At 45.8% G+C, this 14,255-nt stretch overlaps 1 protein-coding gene and 1 non-coding gene across 2 annotated transcripts; one reads left to right on the top strand and one right to left on the bottom strand.

Annotated features, from left to right (window-relative positions):
* Positions 1-1,204: 1,204 nt before the first annotated feature.
* Positions 1,205-1,275, bottom strand: trnag-ccc (transfer RNA glycine (anticodon CCC)). The gene has a single exon. It is a non-coding gene; the product is annotated as a tRNA-Gly (tRNA).
* Positions 1,276-10,393: 9,118 nt separating this feature from the next.
* LOC137055747 (uncharacterized) lies at positions 10,394-13,791 on the top strand. The gene is made up of 6 exons (XM_067429647.1): positions 10,394-10,491; positions 12,144-12,813; positions 13,003-13,071; positions 13,178-13,457; positions 13,619-13,681; positions 13,764-13,791. Exons 2-4 carry the CDS (start codon positions 12,150-12,152, stop codon positions 13,288-13,290), a joined length of 846 nt encoding a protein of 281 aa, XP_067285748.1. The 5' UTR covers positions 10,394-10,491; positions 12,144-12,149; the 3' UTR covers positions 13,291-13,457; positions 13,619-13,681; positions 13,764-13,791.
* Positions 13,792-14,255: the final 464 nt, after the last annotated feature.

Raw genomic sequence — 14,255 nt, 5'->3', positions numbered from 1 at the left:
ACTCTTTCATTTCACACGAGTGGAAAGGCAACTGGAGCTTCTTTAAGTAAATCAGGTGTCACTCTTTAACTTTTAATCACAGTCAGTAATGCTGATCAGCAGAAGCGACATAAGAAGGCTTTACAGAAACAGACTTCTGGAAGTCCCAAACAAACTTTTTGCATTGGCCGGGAATCGAACCCGGGCCTCCCGCGTGGCAGGCGAGAATTCTACCACTGAACCACCAATGCTCGACACGCAGCTCGCCCTCGTTTGGTCGGCACGAGAGACGCGGCGCTTGCACTCATTAGTTTTTAGAAACTCTTTCATTTCACACGAGTGGAAAGGCAACTGGAGCTTCTTTAAGTAAATCAGGTGTCACTCTTTAACTTTTAATCACAGTCAGTAATGCTGATCAGCAGAAGCGACATAAGAAGGCTTTACAGAAACAGACTTCTGGAAGTCCCAAACAAACTTTTTGCATTGGCCGGGAATCGAACCCGGGCCTCCCGCGTGGCAGGCGAGAATTCTACCACTGAACCACCAATGCTCGACACGCAGCCTGCCCTCGTGTGGTCACCTCGAGAGACGAGCCGCTCGCACTCATTAGCTCGTTGTGACAGAAGCAAGAGCCAGATCAGGTGCCTGTGAGAGGAGCGCGGTCCGGTTGCCAAACGCACGCATATTAAGTGACGGTCATGCTTCGACAGTTCACACGAGTGGAAAGGCAACTGGAGCTTCTTTAAGTAAATCAGGTGTCACTCTTTAACTTTTAATCACAGTCAGTAATGCTGATCAGCAGAAGCGACATAAGCAGGCTTTACAGAAGCAGACTTCTGGAAGTCCCAAACAAACTTTTTGCATTGGCCGGGAATCGAACCCGGGCCTCCCGCGTGGCAGGCGAGAATTCTACCACTGAACCACCAATGCTCGACACGCAGCTCGCCCTCGTTTGGTCGGCACGAGAGACGCGGCGCTTGCACTCATTAGTTTTTAGAAACTCTTTCATTTCACACCAGTGGAAAGGCAACTGGAGCTTCTTTAAGTAAATCAGGTGTCACTCTTTAACTTTTAATCACAGTCAGTAATGCTGATCAGCAGAAGCGACATAAGCAGGCTTTATACGAATGGATAGGCAGCTGGGGCTTCTTTAAGTAAATCAGGTGTCACCCTCAATGCTAAATGTAGAAACACCCTCATTTCTGGCACAACAGATAAAAGCCCTTGCATTGGCCGGGAATCGGACCCGGGTCGCTCGCGTGGGAGGAGAGAATTCTACCACTGAACCACCAATGCTCAGCTGCAAAGCCACCTGTGCTTACAGTGAGCGAGGGCATGCTTCTTGGCTCGTCGAAAGAGACGGCAGATGAGGAACACATATTGATCTTGCATTAAGTCCCCTTTTACGAGTGGCGATTCATTTGGTGCTTCACGATGATGGCAGGATATTGCACTTTTACTTATAATCCCAGTTAGTAATGCTTATCAGCAGAAGCGACATAAGAAGGCTTTACAGAAACAGACTTCTGGAAGTCCCAAACAAACTTTTTGCATTGGCCGGGAATCGAACCCGGGCCTCCCGCGTGGCAGGCGAGAATTCTACCACTGAACCACCAATGCTCGACACGCAGCCTGCCCTCGTGTGGTCACCTCGAGAGACGAGCCGCTCGCACTCATTAGCTCGTTGTGACAGAAGCAAGAGCCAGATCAGGTGCCTGTGAGAGGAGCGCGGTCCGGTTGCCAAACGCACGCATATTAAGTGACGGTCATGCTTCGACAGTTCACACGAGTGGAAAGGCAACTGGAGCTTCTTTAAGTAAATCAGGTGTCACTCTTTAACTTTTAATCACAGTCAGTAATGCTGATCAGCAGAAGCGACATAAGCAGGCTTTACAGAAGCAGACTTCTGGAAGTCCCAAACAAACTTTTTGCATTGGCCGGGAATCGAACCCGGGCCTCCCGCGTGGCAGGCGAGAATTCTACCACTGAACCACCAATGCTCGACACGCAGCTCGCCCTCGTTTGGTCGGCACGAGAGACGCGGCGCTTGCACTCATTAGTTTTTAGAAACTCTTTCATATCACACGAGTGGAAAGGCAACTGGAGCTTCTTTAAGTAAATCAGGTGTCACTCTTTAACTTTTAATCACAGTCAGTAATGCTGATCAGCAGAAGCGACATAAGCAGGCTTTACAGAAGCAGACTTCTGGAAGTCCCAAACAAACTTTTTGCATTGGCCGGGAATCGAACCCGGGCCTCCCGCGTGGCAGGCGAGAATTCTACCACTGAACCACCAATGCTCGACACGCAGCTCGCCCTCGTTTGGTCGGCACGAGAGACGCGGCGCTTGCACTCATTAGTTTTTAGAAACTCTTTCATATCACACGAGTGGAAAGGCAACTGGAGCTTCTTTAAGTAAATCAGGTGTCACTCTTTAACTTTTAATCACAGTCAGTAATGCTGATCAGCAGAAGCGACATAAGCAGGCTTTACAGAAGCAGACTTCTGGAAGTCCCAAACAAACTTTTTGCATTGGCCGGGAATCGAACCCGGGCCTCCCGCGTGGCAGGCGAGAATTCTACCACTGAACCACCAATGCTCGACACGCAGCTCGCCCTCGTTTGGTCGGCACGAGAGACGCGGCGCTTGCACTCATTAGTTTTTAGAAACTCTTTCATATCACACGAGTGGAAAGGCAACTGGAGCTTCTTTAAGTAAATCAGGTGTCACTCTTTAACTTTTAATCACAGTCAGTAATGCTGATCAGCAGAAGCGACATAAGAAGGCTTTACAGAAACAGACTTCTGGAAGTCCCAAACAAACTTTTTGCATTGGCCGGGAATCGAACCCGGGCCTCCCGCGTGGCAGGCGAGAATTCTACCACTGAACCACCAATGCTCGACACGCAGCTCGCCCTCGTTTGGTCGGCACGAGAGACGCGGCGCTTGCACTCATTAGTTTTTAGAAACTCTTTCATATCATACGAGTGGAAAGGCAACTGGAGCTTCTTTAAGTAAATCAGGTGTCACTCTTTAACTTTTAATCACAGTCAGTAATGCTGATCAGCAGAAGCGACGTAAGAAGGCTTTACAGAAACAGACTTCTGGAAGTCCCAAACAAACTTTTTGCATTGGCCGGGAATCGAACCCGGGCCTCCCGCGTGGCAGGCGAGAATTCTACCACTGAACCACCAATGCTCGACACGCAGCTCGCCCTCGTTTGGTCGGCACGAGAGACGCGGCGCTTGCACTCATTAGTTTTTAGAAACTCTTTCATTTCACACGAGTGGAAAGGCAACTGGAGCTTCTTTAAGTAAATCAGGTGTCACTCTTTAACTTTTAATCACAGTCAGTAATGCTGATAAGCAGAAGCGACATAAGAAGGCTTTACAGAAACAGACTTCTGGAAGTCCCAAACAAACTTTTTGCATTGGCCGGGAATCGAACCCGGGCCTCCCGCGTGGCAGGCGAGAATTCTACCACTGAACCACCAATGCTCGACACGCAGCTCGCCCTCGTTTGGTCGGCACGAGAGACACGGCGCTTGCACTCATTAGTTTTTAGAAACTCTTTCATTTCACACGAGTGGAAAGGCAACTGGAGCTTCTTTAAGTAAATCAGGTGTCACTCTTTAACTTTTAATCACAGTCAGTAATGCTGATCAGCAGTAGCGACATAAGCAGGCTTTACAGAAACAGACTTCTGGAAGTCCCAAACAAACTTTTTGCATTGGCCGGGAATCGAACCCGGGCCTCCCGCGTGGCAAGCGAGAATTCTACCACTGAACCACCAATGCTCGACACGCAGCCTGCCCTCGTGTGGTCGGCACGAGAGACGCGGCGCTTGCACTCATTAGTTTTTAGAAACTCTTTCATTTCACACGAGTGGAAAGGCAACTGGAGCTTCTTTAAGTAAATCAGGTGTCACTCTTTAACTTTTAATCACAGTCAGTAATGCTGATCAGCAGTAGCGACATAAGCAGGCTTTACAGAAACAGACTTCTGGAAGTCCCAAACAAACTATTTGCATTGGCCGGGAATCGAACCCGGGCCTCCCACGTGGCAGGCGAGAATTCTACCACTGAACCACCAATGCTCGACACGCAGCTCGCCCTCGTTTGGTCGGCACGAGAGACACGGCGCTTGCACTCATTAGTTTTTAGAAACTCTTTCATTTCACACGAGTGGAAAGGCAACTGGAGCTTCTTTAAGTAAATCAGGTGTCACTCTTTAACTTTTAATCACAGTCAGTAATGCTGATCAGCAGAAGCGACATAAGAAGGCTTTACAGAAACAAACTTCTGGAAGTCCCAAACAAACTTTTTGCATTGGCCGGGAATCGAACCCGGGCCTCCCGCATGGCAGGCGAGAATTCTACCACTGAACCACCAATGCTCGACACGCAGCTCGCCCTCGTTTGGTCGGCACGAGAGACGCGGCGCTTGCACTCATTAGTTTTTAGAAACTCTTTCATATCACACGAGTGGAAAGGCAACTGGAGCTTCTTTAAGTAAATCAGGTGTCACTCTTTAACTTTTAATCACAGTCAGTAATGCTGATCAGCAGAAGCGACATAAGCAGGCTTTACAGAAGCAGACTTCTGGAAGTCCCAAACAAACTTTTTGCATTGGCCGGGAATCGAACCCGGGCCTCCCGCGTGGCAGGCGAGAATTCTACCACTGAACCACCAATGCTCGACACGCAGCCTGCCCTCGTGTGGTCGGCACGAGAGACGCGGCGCTTGCACTCATTAGTTTTTAGAAACTCTTTCATTTCACACGAGTGGAAAGGCAACTGGAGCTTCTTTAAGTAAATCAGGTGTCACTCTTTAACTTTTAATCACAGTCAGTAATGCTGATCAGCAGTAGCGACATAAGCAGGCTTTACAGAAACAGACTTCTGGAAGTCCCAAACAAACTATTTGCATTGGCCGGGAATCGAACCCGGGCCTCCCGCGTGGCAGGCGAGAATTCTACCACTGAACCACCAATGCTCGACACGCAGCTCGCCCTCGTTTGGTCGGCACGAGAGACGCGGCGCTTGCACTCATTAGTTTTTAGAAACTCTTTCATTTCACACGAGTGGAAAGGCAACTGGAGCTTCTTTAAGTAAATCAGGTGTCACTCTTTAACTTTTAATCACAGTCAGTAATGCTGATAAGCAGAAGCGACATAAGAAGGCTTTACAGAAACAGACTTCTGGAAGTCCCAAACAAACTTTTTGCATTGGCCGGGAATCGAACCCGGGCCTCCCGCGTGGCAGGCGAGAATTCTACCACTGAACCACCAATGCTCGACACGCAGCTCGCCCTCGTTTGGTCGGCACGAGAGACACGGCGCTTGCACTCATTAGTTTTTAGAAACTCTTTCATTTCACACGAGTGGAAAGGCAACTGGAGCTTCTTTAAGTAAATCAGGTGTCACTCTTTAACTTTTAATCACAGTCAGTAATGCTGATCAGCAGTAGCGACATAAGCAGGCTTTACAGAAACAGACTTCTGGAAGTCCCAAACAAACTTTTTGCATTGGCCGGGAATCGAACCCGGGCCTCCCGCGTGGCAAGCGAGAATTCTACCACTGAACCACCAATGCTCGACACGCAGCCTGCCCTCGTGTGGTCGGCACGAGAGACGCGGCGCTTGCACTCATTAGTTTTTAGAAACTCTTTCATTTCACACGAGTGGAAAGGCAACTGGAGCTTCTTTAAGTAAATCAGGTGTCACTCTTTAACTTTTAATCACAGTCAGTAATGCTGATCAGCAGTAGCGACATAAGCAGGCTTTACAGAAACAGACTTCTGGAAGTCCCAAACAAACTATTTGCATTGGCCGGGAATCGAACCCGGGCCTCCCACGTGGCAGGCGAGAATTCTACCACTGAACCACCAATGCTCGACACGCAGCTCGCCCTCGTTTGGTCGGCACGAGAGACACGGCGCTTGCACTCATTAGTTTTTAGAAACTCTTTCATTTCACACGAGTGGAAAGGCAACTGGAGCTTCTTTAAGTAAATCAGGTGTCACTCTTTAACTTTTAATCACAGTCAGTAATGCTGATCAGCAGAAGCGACATAAGAAGGCTTTACAGAAACAAACTTCTGGAAGTCCCAAACAAACTTTTTGCATTGGCCGGGAATCGAACCCGGGCCTCCCGCATGGCAGGCGAGAATTCTACCACTGAACCACCAATGCTCGACACGCAGCTCGCCCTCGTTTGGTCGGCACGAGAGACGCGGCGCTTGCACTCATTAGTTTTTAGAAACTCTTTCATATCACACGAGTGGAAAGGCAACTGGAGCTTCTTTAAGTAAATCAGGTGTCACTCTTTAACTTTTAATCACAGTCAGTAATGCTGATCAGCAGAAGCGACATAAGCAGGCTTTACAGAAGCAGACTTCTGGAAGTCCCAAACAAACTTTTTGCATTGGCCGGGAATCGAACCCGGGCCTCCCGCGTGGCAGGCGAGAATTCTACCACTGAACCACCAATGCTCGACACGCAGCCTGCCCTCGTGTGGTCGGCACGAGAGACGCGGCGCTTGCACTCATTAGTTTTTAGAAACTCTTTCATTTCACACGAGTGGAAAGGCAACTGGAGCTTCTTTAAGTAAATCAGGTGTCACTCTTTAACTTTTAATCACAGTCAGTAATGCTGATCAGCAGTAGCGACATAAGCAGGCTTTACAGAAACAGACTTCTGGAAGTCCCAAACAAACTATTTGCATTGGCCGGGAATCGAACCCGGGCCTCCCGCGTGGCAGGCGAGAATTCTACCACTGAACCACCAATGCTCGACACGCAGCTCGCCCTCGTTTGGTCGGCACGAGAGACGCGGCGCTTGCACTCATTAGTTTTTAGAAACTCTTTCATTTCACACGAGTGGAAAGGCAACTGGAGCTTCTTTAAGTAAATCAGGTGTCACTCTTTAACTTTTAATCACAGTCAGTAATGCTGATCAGCAGTAGCGACATAAGCAGGCTTTACAGAAACAGACTTCTGGAAGTCCCAAACAAACTTTTTGCATTGGCCGGGAATCGAACCCGGGCCTCCCGCGTGGCAAGCGAGAATTCTACCACTGAACCACCAATGCTCGACACGCAGCCTGCCCTCGTGTGGTCGGCACGAGAGACGCGGCGCTTGCACTCATTAGTTTTTAGAAACTCTTTCATTTCACACGAGTGGAAAGGCAACTGGAGCTTCTTTAAGTAAATCAGGTGTCACTCTTTAACTTTTAATCACAGTCAGTAATGCTGATCAGCAGTAGCGACATAAGCAGGCTTTACAGAAACAGACTTCTGGAAGTCCCAAACAAACTATTTGCATTGGCCGGGAATCGAACCCGGGCCTCCCACGTGGCAGGCGAGAATTCTACCACTGAACCACCAATGCTCGACACGCAGCTCGCCCTCGTTTGGTCGGCACGAGAGACACGGCGCTTGCACTCATTAGTTTTTAGAAACTCTTTCATTTCACACGAGTGGAAAGGCAACTGGAGCTTCTTTAAGTAAATCAGGTGTCACTCTTTAACTTTTAATCACAGTCAGTAATGCTGATCAGCAGAAGCGACATAAGAAGGCTTTACAGAAACAAACTTCTGGAAGTCCCAAACAAACTTTTTGCATTGGCCGGGAATCGAACCCGGGCCTCCCGCATGGCAGGCGAGAATTCTACCACTGAACCACCAATGCTCGACACGCAGCTCGCCCTCGTTTGGTCGGCACGAGAGACGCGGCGCTTGCACTCATTAGTTTTTAGAAACTCTTTCATATCACACGAGTGGAAAGGCAACTGGAGCTTCTTTAAGTAAATCAGGTGTCACTCTTTAACTTTTAATCACAGTCAGTAATGCTGATCAGCAGAAGCGACATAAGCAGGCTTTACAGAAGCAGACTTCTGGAAGTCCCAAACAAACTTTTTGCATTGGCCGGGAATCGAACCCGGGCCTCCCGCGTGGCAGGCGAGAATTCTACCACTGAACCACCAATGCTCGACACGCAGCCTGCCCTCGTGTGGTCGGCACGAGAGACGCGGCGCTTGCACTCATTAGTTTTTAGAAACTCTTTCATTTCACACGAGTGGAAAGGCAACTGGAGCTTCTTTAAGTAAATCAGGTGTCACTCTTTAACTTTTAATCACAGTCAGTAATGCTGATCAGCAGTAGCGACATAAGCAGGCTTTACAGAAACAGACTTCTGGAAGTCCCAAACAAACTATTTGCATTGGCCGGGAATCGAACCCGGGCCTCCCGCGTGGCAGGCGAGAATTCTACCACTGAACCACCAATGCTCGACACGCAGCTCGCCCTCGTTTGGTCGGCACGAGAGACGCGGCGCTTGCACTCATTAGTTTTTAGAAACTCTTTCATTTCACACGAGTGGAAAGGCAACTGGAGCTTCTTTAAGTAAATCAGGTGTCACTCTTTAACTTTTAATCACAGTCAGTAATGCTGATCAGCAGAAGCGACATAAGAAGGCTTTACAGAAACAGACTTCTGGAAGTCCCAAACAAACTTTTTGCATTGGCCGGGAATCGAACCCGGGCCTCCCGCGTGGCAGGCGAGAATTCTACCACTGAACCACCAATGCTTGACACCCAGCCTGCCCTCGTGTGGTCGGCACGAGAGACGCGGCGCTTGCACTCATTAGTTTTTAGAAACTCTTTCATATCACACGAGTGGAAAGGCAACTGGAGCTTCTTTAAGTAAATCAGGTGTCACTCTTTAACTTTTAATCACAGTCAGTAATGCTGATCAGCAGAAGCGACATAAGAAGGCTTTACAGAAACAGACTTCTGGAAGTCCCAAACAAACTTTTTGCATTGGCCGGGAATCGAACCCGGGCCTCCCGCGTGGCAGGCGAGAATTCTACCACTGAACCACCAATGCTTGACACCCAGCCTGCCCTCGTGTGGTCGGCACGAGAGACGCGGCGCTTGCACTCATTAGTTTTTAGAAACTCTTTCATTTCACACGAGTGGAAAGGCAACTGGAGCTTCTTTAAGTAAATCAGGTGTCACTCTTTAACTTTTAATCACAGTCAGTAATGCTGATCAGCAGAAGCGACATAAGAAGGCTTTACAGAAACAGACTTCTGGAAGTCCCAAACAAACTTTTTGCATTGGCCGGGAATCGAACCCGGGCCTCCCGCGTGGCAGGCGAGAATTCTACCACTGAACCACCAATGCTTGACACCCAGCCTGCCCTCGTGTGGTCGGCACGAGAGACGCGGCGCTTGCACTCATTAGTTTTTAGAAACTCTTTCATATCACACGAGTGGAAAGGCAACTGGAGCTTCTTTAAGTAAATCAGGTGTCACTCTTTAACTTTTAATCACAGTCAGTAATGCTGATCAGCAGAAGCGACATAAGAAGGCTTTACAGAAACAGACTTCTGGAAGTCCCAAACAAACTTTTTGCATTGGCCGGGAATCGAACCCGGGCCTCCCGCGTGGCAGGCGAGAATTCTACCACTGAACCACCAATGCTTGACACCCAGCCTGCCCTCGTGTGGTCGGCACGAGAGACGCGGCGCTTGCACTCATTAGTTTTTAGAAACTCTTTCATTTCACACGAGTGGAAAGGCAACTGGAGCTTCTTTAAGTAAATCAGGTGTCACTCTTTAACTTTTAATCACAGTCAGTAATGCTGATCAGCAGAAGCGACATAAGAAGGCTTTACAGAAACAGACTTCTGGAAGTCCCAAACAAACTTTTTGCATTGGCCGGGAATCGAACCCGGGCCTCCCGCGTGGCAGGCGAGAATTCTACCACTGAACCACCAATGCTCGACACGCAGCTCGCCCTCGTTTGGTCGGCACGAGAGACGCGGCGCTTGCACTCATTAGTTTTTAGAAACTCTTTCATTTCACACGAGTGGAAAGGCAACTGGAGCTTCTTTAAGTAAATCAGGTGTCACTCTTTAACTTTTAATCACAGTCAGTAATGCTGATCAGCAGTAGCGACATAAGCAGGCTTTACAGAAACAGACTTCTGGAAGTCCCAAACAAACTTTTTGCATTGGCCGGGAATCAAACCCGGGCCTCCCGCGTGGCAGGCGAGAATTCTACCACTGAACCACCAATGCTTGACACCCAGCCTGCCCTCGTGTGGTCGGCACGAGAGACGCGGCGCTTGCACTCATTAGTTTTTAGAAACTCTTTCATTTCACACGAGTGGAAAGGCAACTGGAGCTTCTTTAAGTAAATCAGGTGTCACACTTTTACTTATAATCCCAGTTAGTAAGGCTGATCAGCAGAAGCGACATAAGCAGGCTTTACAGAAACAGACTTCTGGAAGTCCCAAACAAACTTTTTGCATTGGCCGGGAATCGAACCCGGGCCTTTCCCATTCATTGTCAATGGTAGTGCTAAAACACTACGGATGCAATATTATTTTGGCCACAACGCTCTTGTGGCGCTCTTCCGTGTTTCTGCACCCGGGAAATTTGAATCCGCCATTTTCATCCCGACTCGACGAGTGAAAACACAAAGCAGCGTTCGTTTTATTCAACTCATCTAAAAAAGGTAAGTTACTTTATTTTACCTCATCTTTTACTATTAATGCTGAAACCTTAATGAGATCGCCCGTGTGAGCAAACTAGACTTTTTTTCGTCTTTTCTTTCCTCCAATTCATCGTAGTATGATTTGCACGCTAAATTATGAATGAATATAACTTTCATTTTCGTGTTTTTGTTTTGTTTTTTGTGTTTACATAAATATTGTCAATTAGATGGTATCAAATCACGTAAAGCACATTAGTTTTTCCTGTGATAACATGTGATGCTCCTCCTATTAGAGAGCTTGCCAAATTAACTATTTCTCATCTTTAACACGCCATTTGTTAATTACGATCTAATTTATGAATGGACTTGACCATTATTTTCAACATTTGTAATGTGTATAAGATTGCATAAATTAAATTGTTCAAAAACAAGACGTTGAAATGAAAAAAAAAATTATTCGTTCTAGTTATACATGGTTTTACCACAGTGAAAATAGTACAGCAACATTATGTAGTACTGGAATCTCAATAACCATATATATTTTCTATTGTTAATGTAGTAACACTTTCATTAAGATTTTTTTAATGGTTTTGAAGTCTCTTCTGCTCACCAAGGCTGCATTTATGTGATAAAAAAATACAGCAAACACAGTTTTATTTTGAAATATTTGTTAAAATGTAAAATAACTTTTTTTCAATTTGAATATATATTAAAATGCCATTTATTTCTGTGATTCAAAGCTGAATTTTCAGCATCATTACTCCAGTATTTAGTGTCACATGATCCCTTAAAGATCATTCTAACATTTATTATTATTATCAATGCTGAAAACAGTTGTGTACATTTTTCAAAAGAACAGCATTTATCTGAAATATAAAGCGTTTGCATTTTAGAATTGTTTCTGAAGGATCATGTGATACTAAAGTCTAGAGTAGTGATATGCTCAAAATTCAGCTTTACATCACAGGAATAGATTATATTTTAAAATATATTCAAGTAGAAAACATTATAGCTATAGTTATCTTACATTTTAATAATATATCACAATATTACAACTTTTTTTGTATTTTTAATAACATAAATGCAGCCTTGGTGAGCAGAAGAGACGTGTGTGTGTGTGTGTGTGTGTGTGTGCTTGTTTTTGTGACATATCAGGACAAAAATGTGTATAATAACATGTGTATGACACAGGTATTACAGAAAATGGTGACATATCAGGACATTACCCCATGTCCCCACTTTTCAAAATGCTTATAAATCACACAGGAGGAGTTTTTTTGAAAAAGTAAAAATGCAGAATGTTTCCTGTGATGGGTAGGTTTAGGGGCAGGGGCAGTGTAAGGGGATAGACAATACGGTTTGTACAGTATAAAACCCATTACGCCTATGGAATGTCCCCACAATTCACAAAAACAAACATGTGTGTGTGTGTGTGTGTGTGTGTGTGTGTGTGTGTGTGTGATATATTTATATAAAAACACACACACACACACACACACACACACACACATCTCTTCTGCTCACCAAGGCTGCATTTATGTTATTAAAAATACAAAACAATAACAATATATATATGTATGTATGTATGTATGTATGTATGTATGTATGTATGTGTGTGTGTGTATGTATGTGTATATAACATACAAATATATATATATTTTTCTATCTTGCAGATCAAAATGCACAAACAGGTCATGTTTTTCCCTGGAAAAGTCAAGGTGGTGTTGCGTAAAGGACCTCTAGGGTATCTCCTTCAGGAGCCGACTGATGAGGCCAGGTTGATCCAAAACAACCCGTCACTGCAGGACAAGTCAGCGCCTATGAAGGAGGACCTTGTCAGGCAAAACGCTCTGACTGTGATCCGTCAGAGAGGAGGTGATGCCTCAGACAAGAGAGAGGTGTGGGGCGAATACATCCTCCAGTTCGGCAAATACAAGGGCAAGTCCTTCCGGTGGCTCCTTGAAAACGACATGGGGTACACCATATACCTGATGAAGACCCTGCATCAGGAAGAAGCTGCTGGAGACTTTATGACAGAGGGACACAGCAAAAACAGCCTGATGTCATTTGTCACTTTTGCGCACAGCTTTGAAGAAATTGAGTCTCTTCTTAGCTATGTGTCCAGAACTCCCGCTGTGCCAGCAGCCTCGTCAGAGGATGACCAGCTAGTAGGTTTCGGGGCTCGTGCCAAGAGAACATGGCAGGACATTTGGAAAAGCAGGTCTGATGGCTATGCATCCTTTGTATTGGGGGCAACTTGCGTCTCAGGGACACGGATGCACAAACTGCAGCAATACCTGCGGAAACAGCAGCAGTCGACCTCTGCCATAACTCAGCCCATTGGTCAGTTGTGTATTTTTGTCATTTGATCTTCAGTGGGACATATTGCCATTGTATCAATTAATAAAAAACCATAACATAACTTTTACTCATACATTACACTTCAGTTAACACAGACCTATATTTTAAGAAAAAACATTCTGTGGAAAAAAATAATAATAACCTGATGATACTTGTCTTTCTCCAACACAGAGATGGATGAAGATGCTGAGTTGGAGAGTGCAATGCTGAGCATCACCCCCTCCAAGCTACAGGTGCAGTGTAAGTATCATTTCTTTCTGTGACTGCAATTTGTGTTATAAATTGATTGTGTTCTGATTTGTTTTCTCTCTAATGTTTTACAAATGTATTTAATGTTTTGTGTTAGCACCAGCACCACCACCATCATCCTCAGCAGCTGAACTGGGGCGGTCTATGGAAACGGGAAAAGGTTTTTACGCATTAGGTTCAGCACTGGAGCACAGTTCTGTTGAATTGTGAGATGAAATGCTCTCCAGGACTGGACATAAATCCTTGTGTTCTCAGTGTTCTGGCCATGTTCCGGCCTTGTTCCGTTAACAATGCGTTTGCCATTGGCAATATATTAAATGTCCCTGGGGACCATGAGTTCATTTCCCCTTCATGAATTGATACCTGCCACAATCAGGGTAAGTACTCACTTTTGTCAACTAGCATATGTTACTAACATATGATGAAATGCATGTTCCTGCATGTTTTGTTCGCATCCCTAGACAAGCATGTGAAGTAAGATTAGGGTGTTTTTGTCTTTAAACCTAATATGCCTAATATATATTTTATTATCCTTCAGTACCTTCTGCTTCCCTCTCCAAATTGCCTGATGAAAAGCAACCGCGAGTGACACCAGTTCATGGTAATTCTTTCCATCTGTTCAAATGTTTCTCATGTACTTTGGTATTGATCTTTTTTTGTTGTTTTTCTTTTCTTTTTTTTAGCACCACCCGTATGCCCCACAACGCCTGTGCCCATTCCTCAAGAGTTGATGTTTCTTGTGAAAGATCCATCAGGATATTTTTATGGATATACTCAATCAGAATATACTCAATATTTTTATTTTGTTTTCCAGTACAAATATCCAAATATCCTTAAATGAAGATACAATAACTTAAGATGCAAAATGAAGATATACAGTTTTTTTCCAGTTTTAGACATAGTTTTAGAGCAGAGCCAAGAGAGTGACTAGGCAGGAGAAGTACCCCACACTTCGTCTTTCTGACAGAGACACCGGAGAGCGGTTTGGCCTAGAGTACACAGAGCCAGGCTGCCGTCCAGTTCCTCTGGATTGGGACAAACACCGAACCCAAAAGAGAGATGAACCAGCTGCTCTTGTTCCTCTGCCTCCTGTGCAGACACGTGCTCCTGCCCAAGCCCTAGCTCCAAACACAGCACCCTCCTCCAGCTGGACATCGCTCTCCGGGATGGCATCC

Source organism: Pseudorasbora parva, chromosome 2 (genome assembly GCF_024679245.1).
Source record: "Pseudorasbora parva isolate DD20220531a chromosome 2, ASM2467924v1, whole genome shotgun sequence".
Classification (NCBI taxonomy): domain Eukaryota; kingdom Metazoa; phylum Chordata; class Actinopteri; order Cypriniformes; family Gobionidae; genus Pseudorasbora; species Pseudorasbora parva.
Note: the sequence above shows the minus strand (reverse complement) of the source record. Positions and strands in the feature narration are given on the sequence as shown.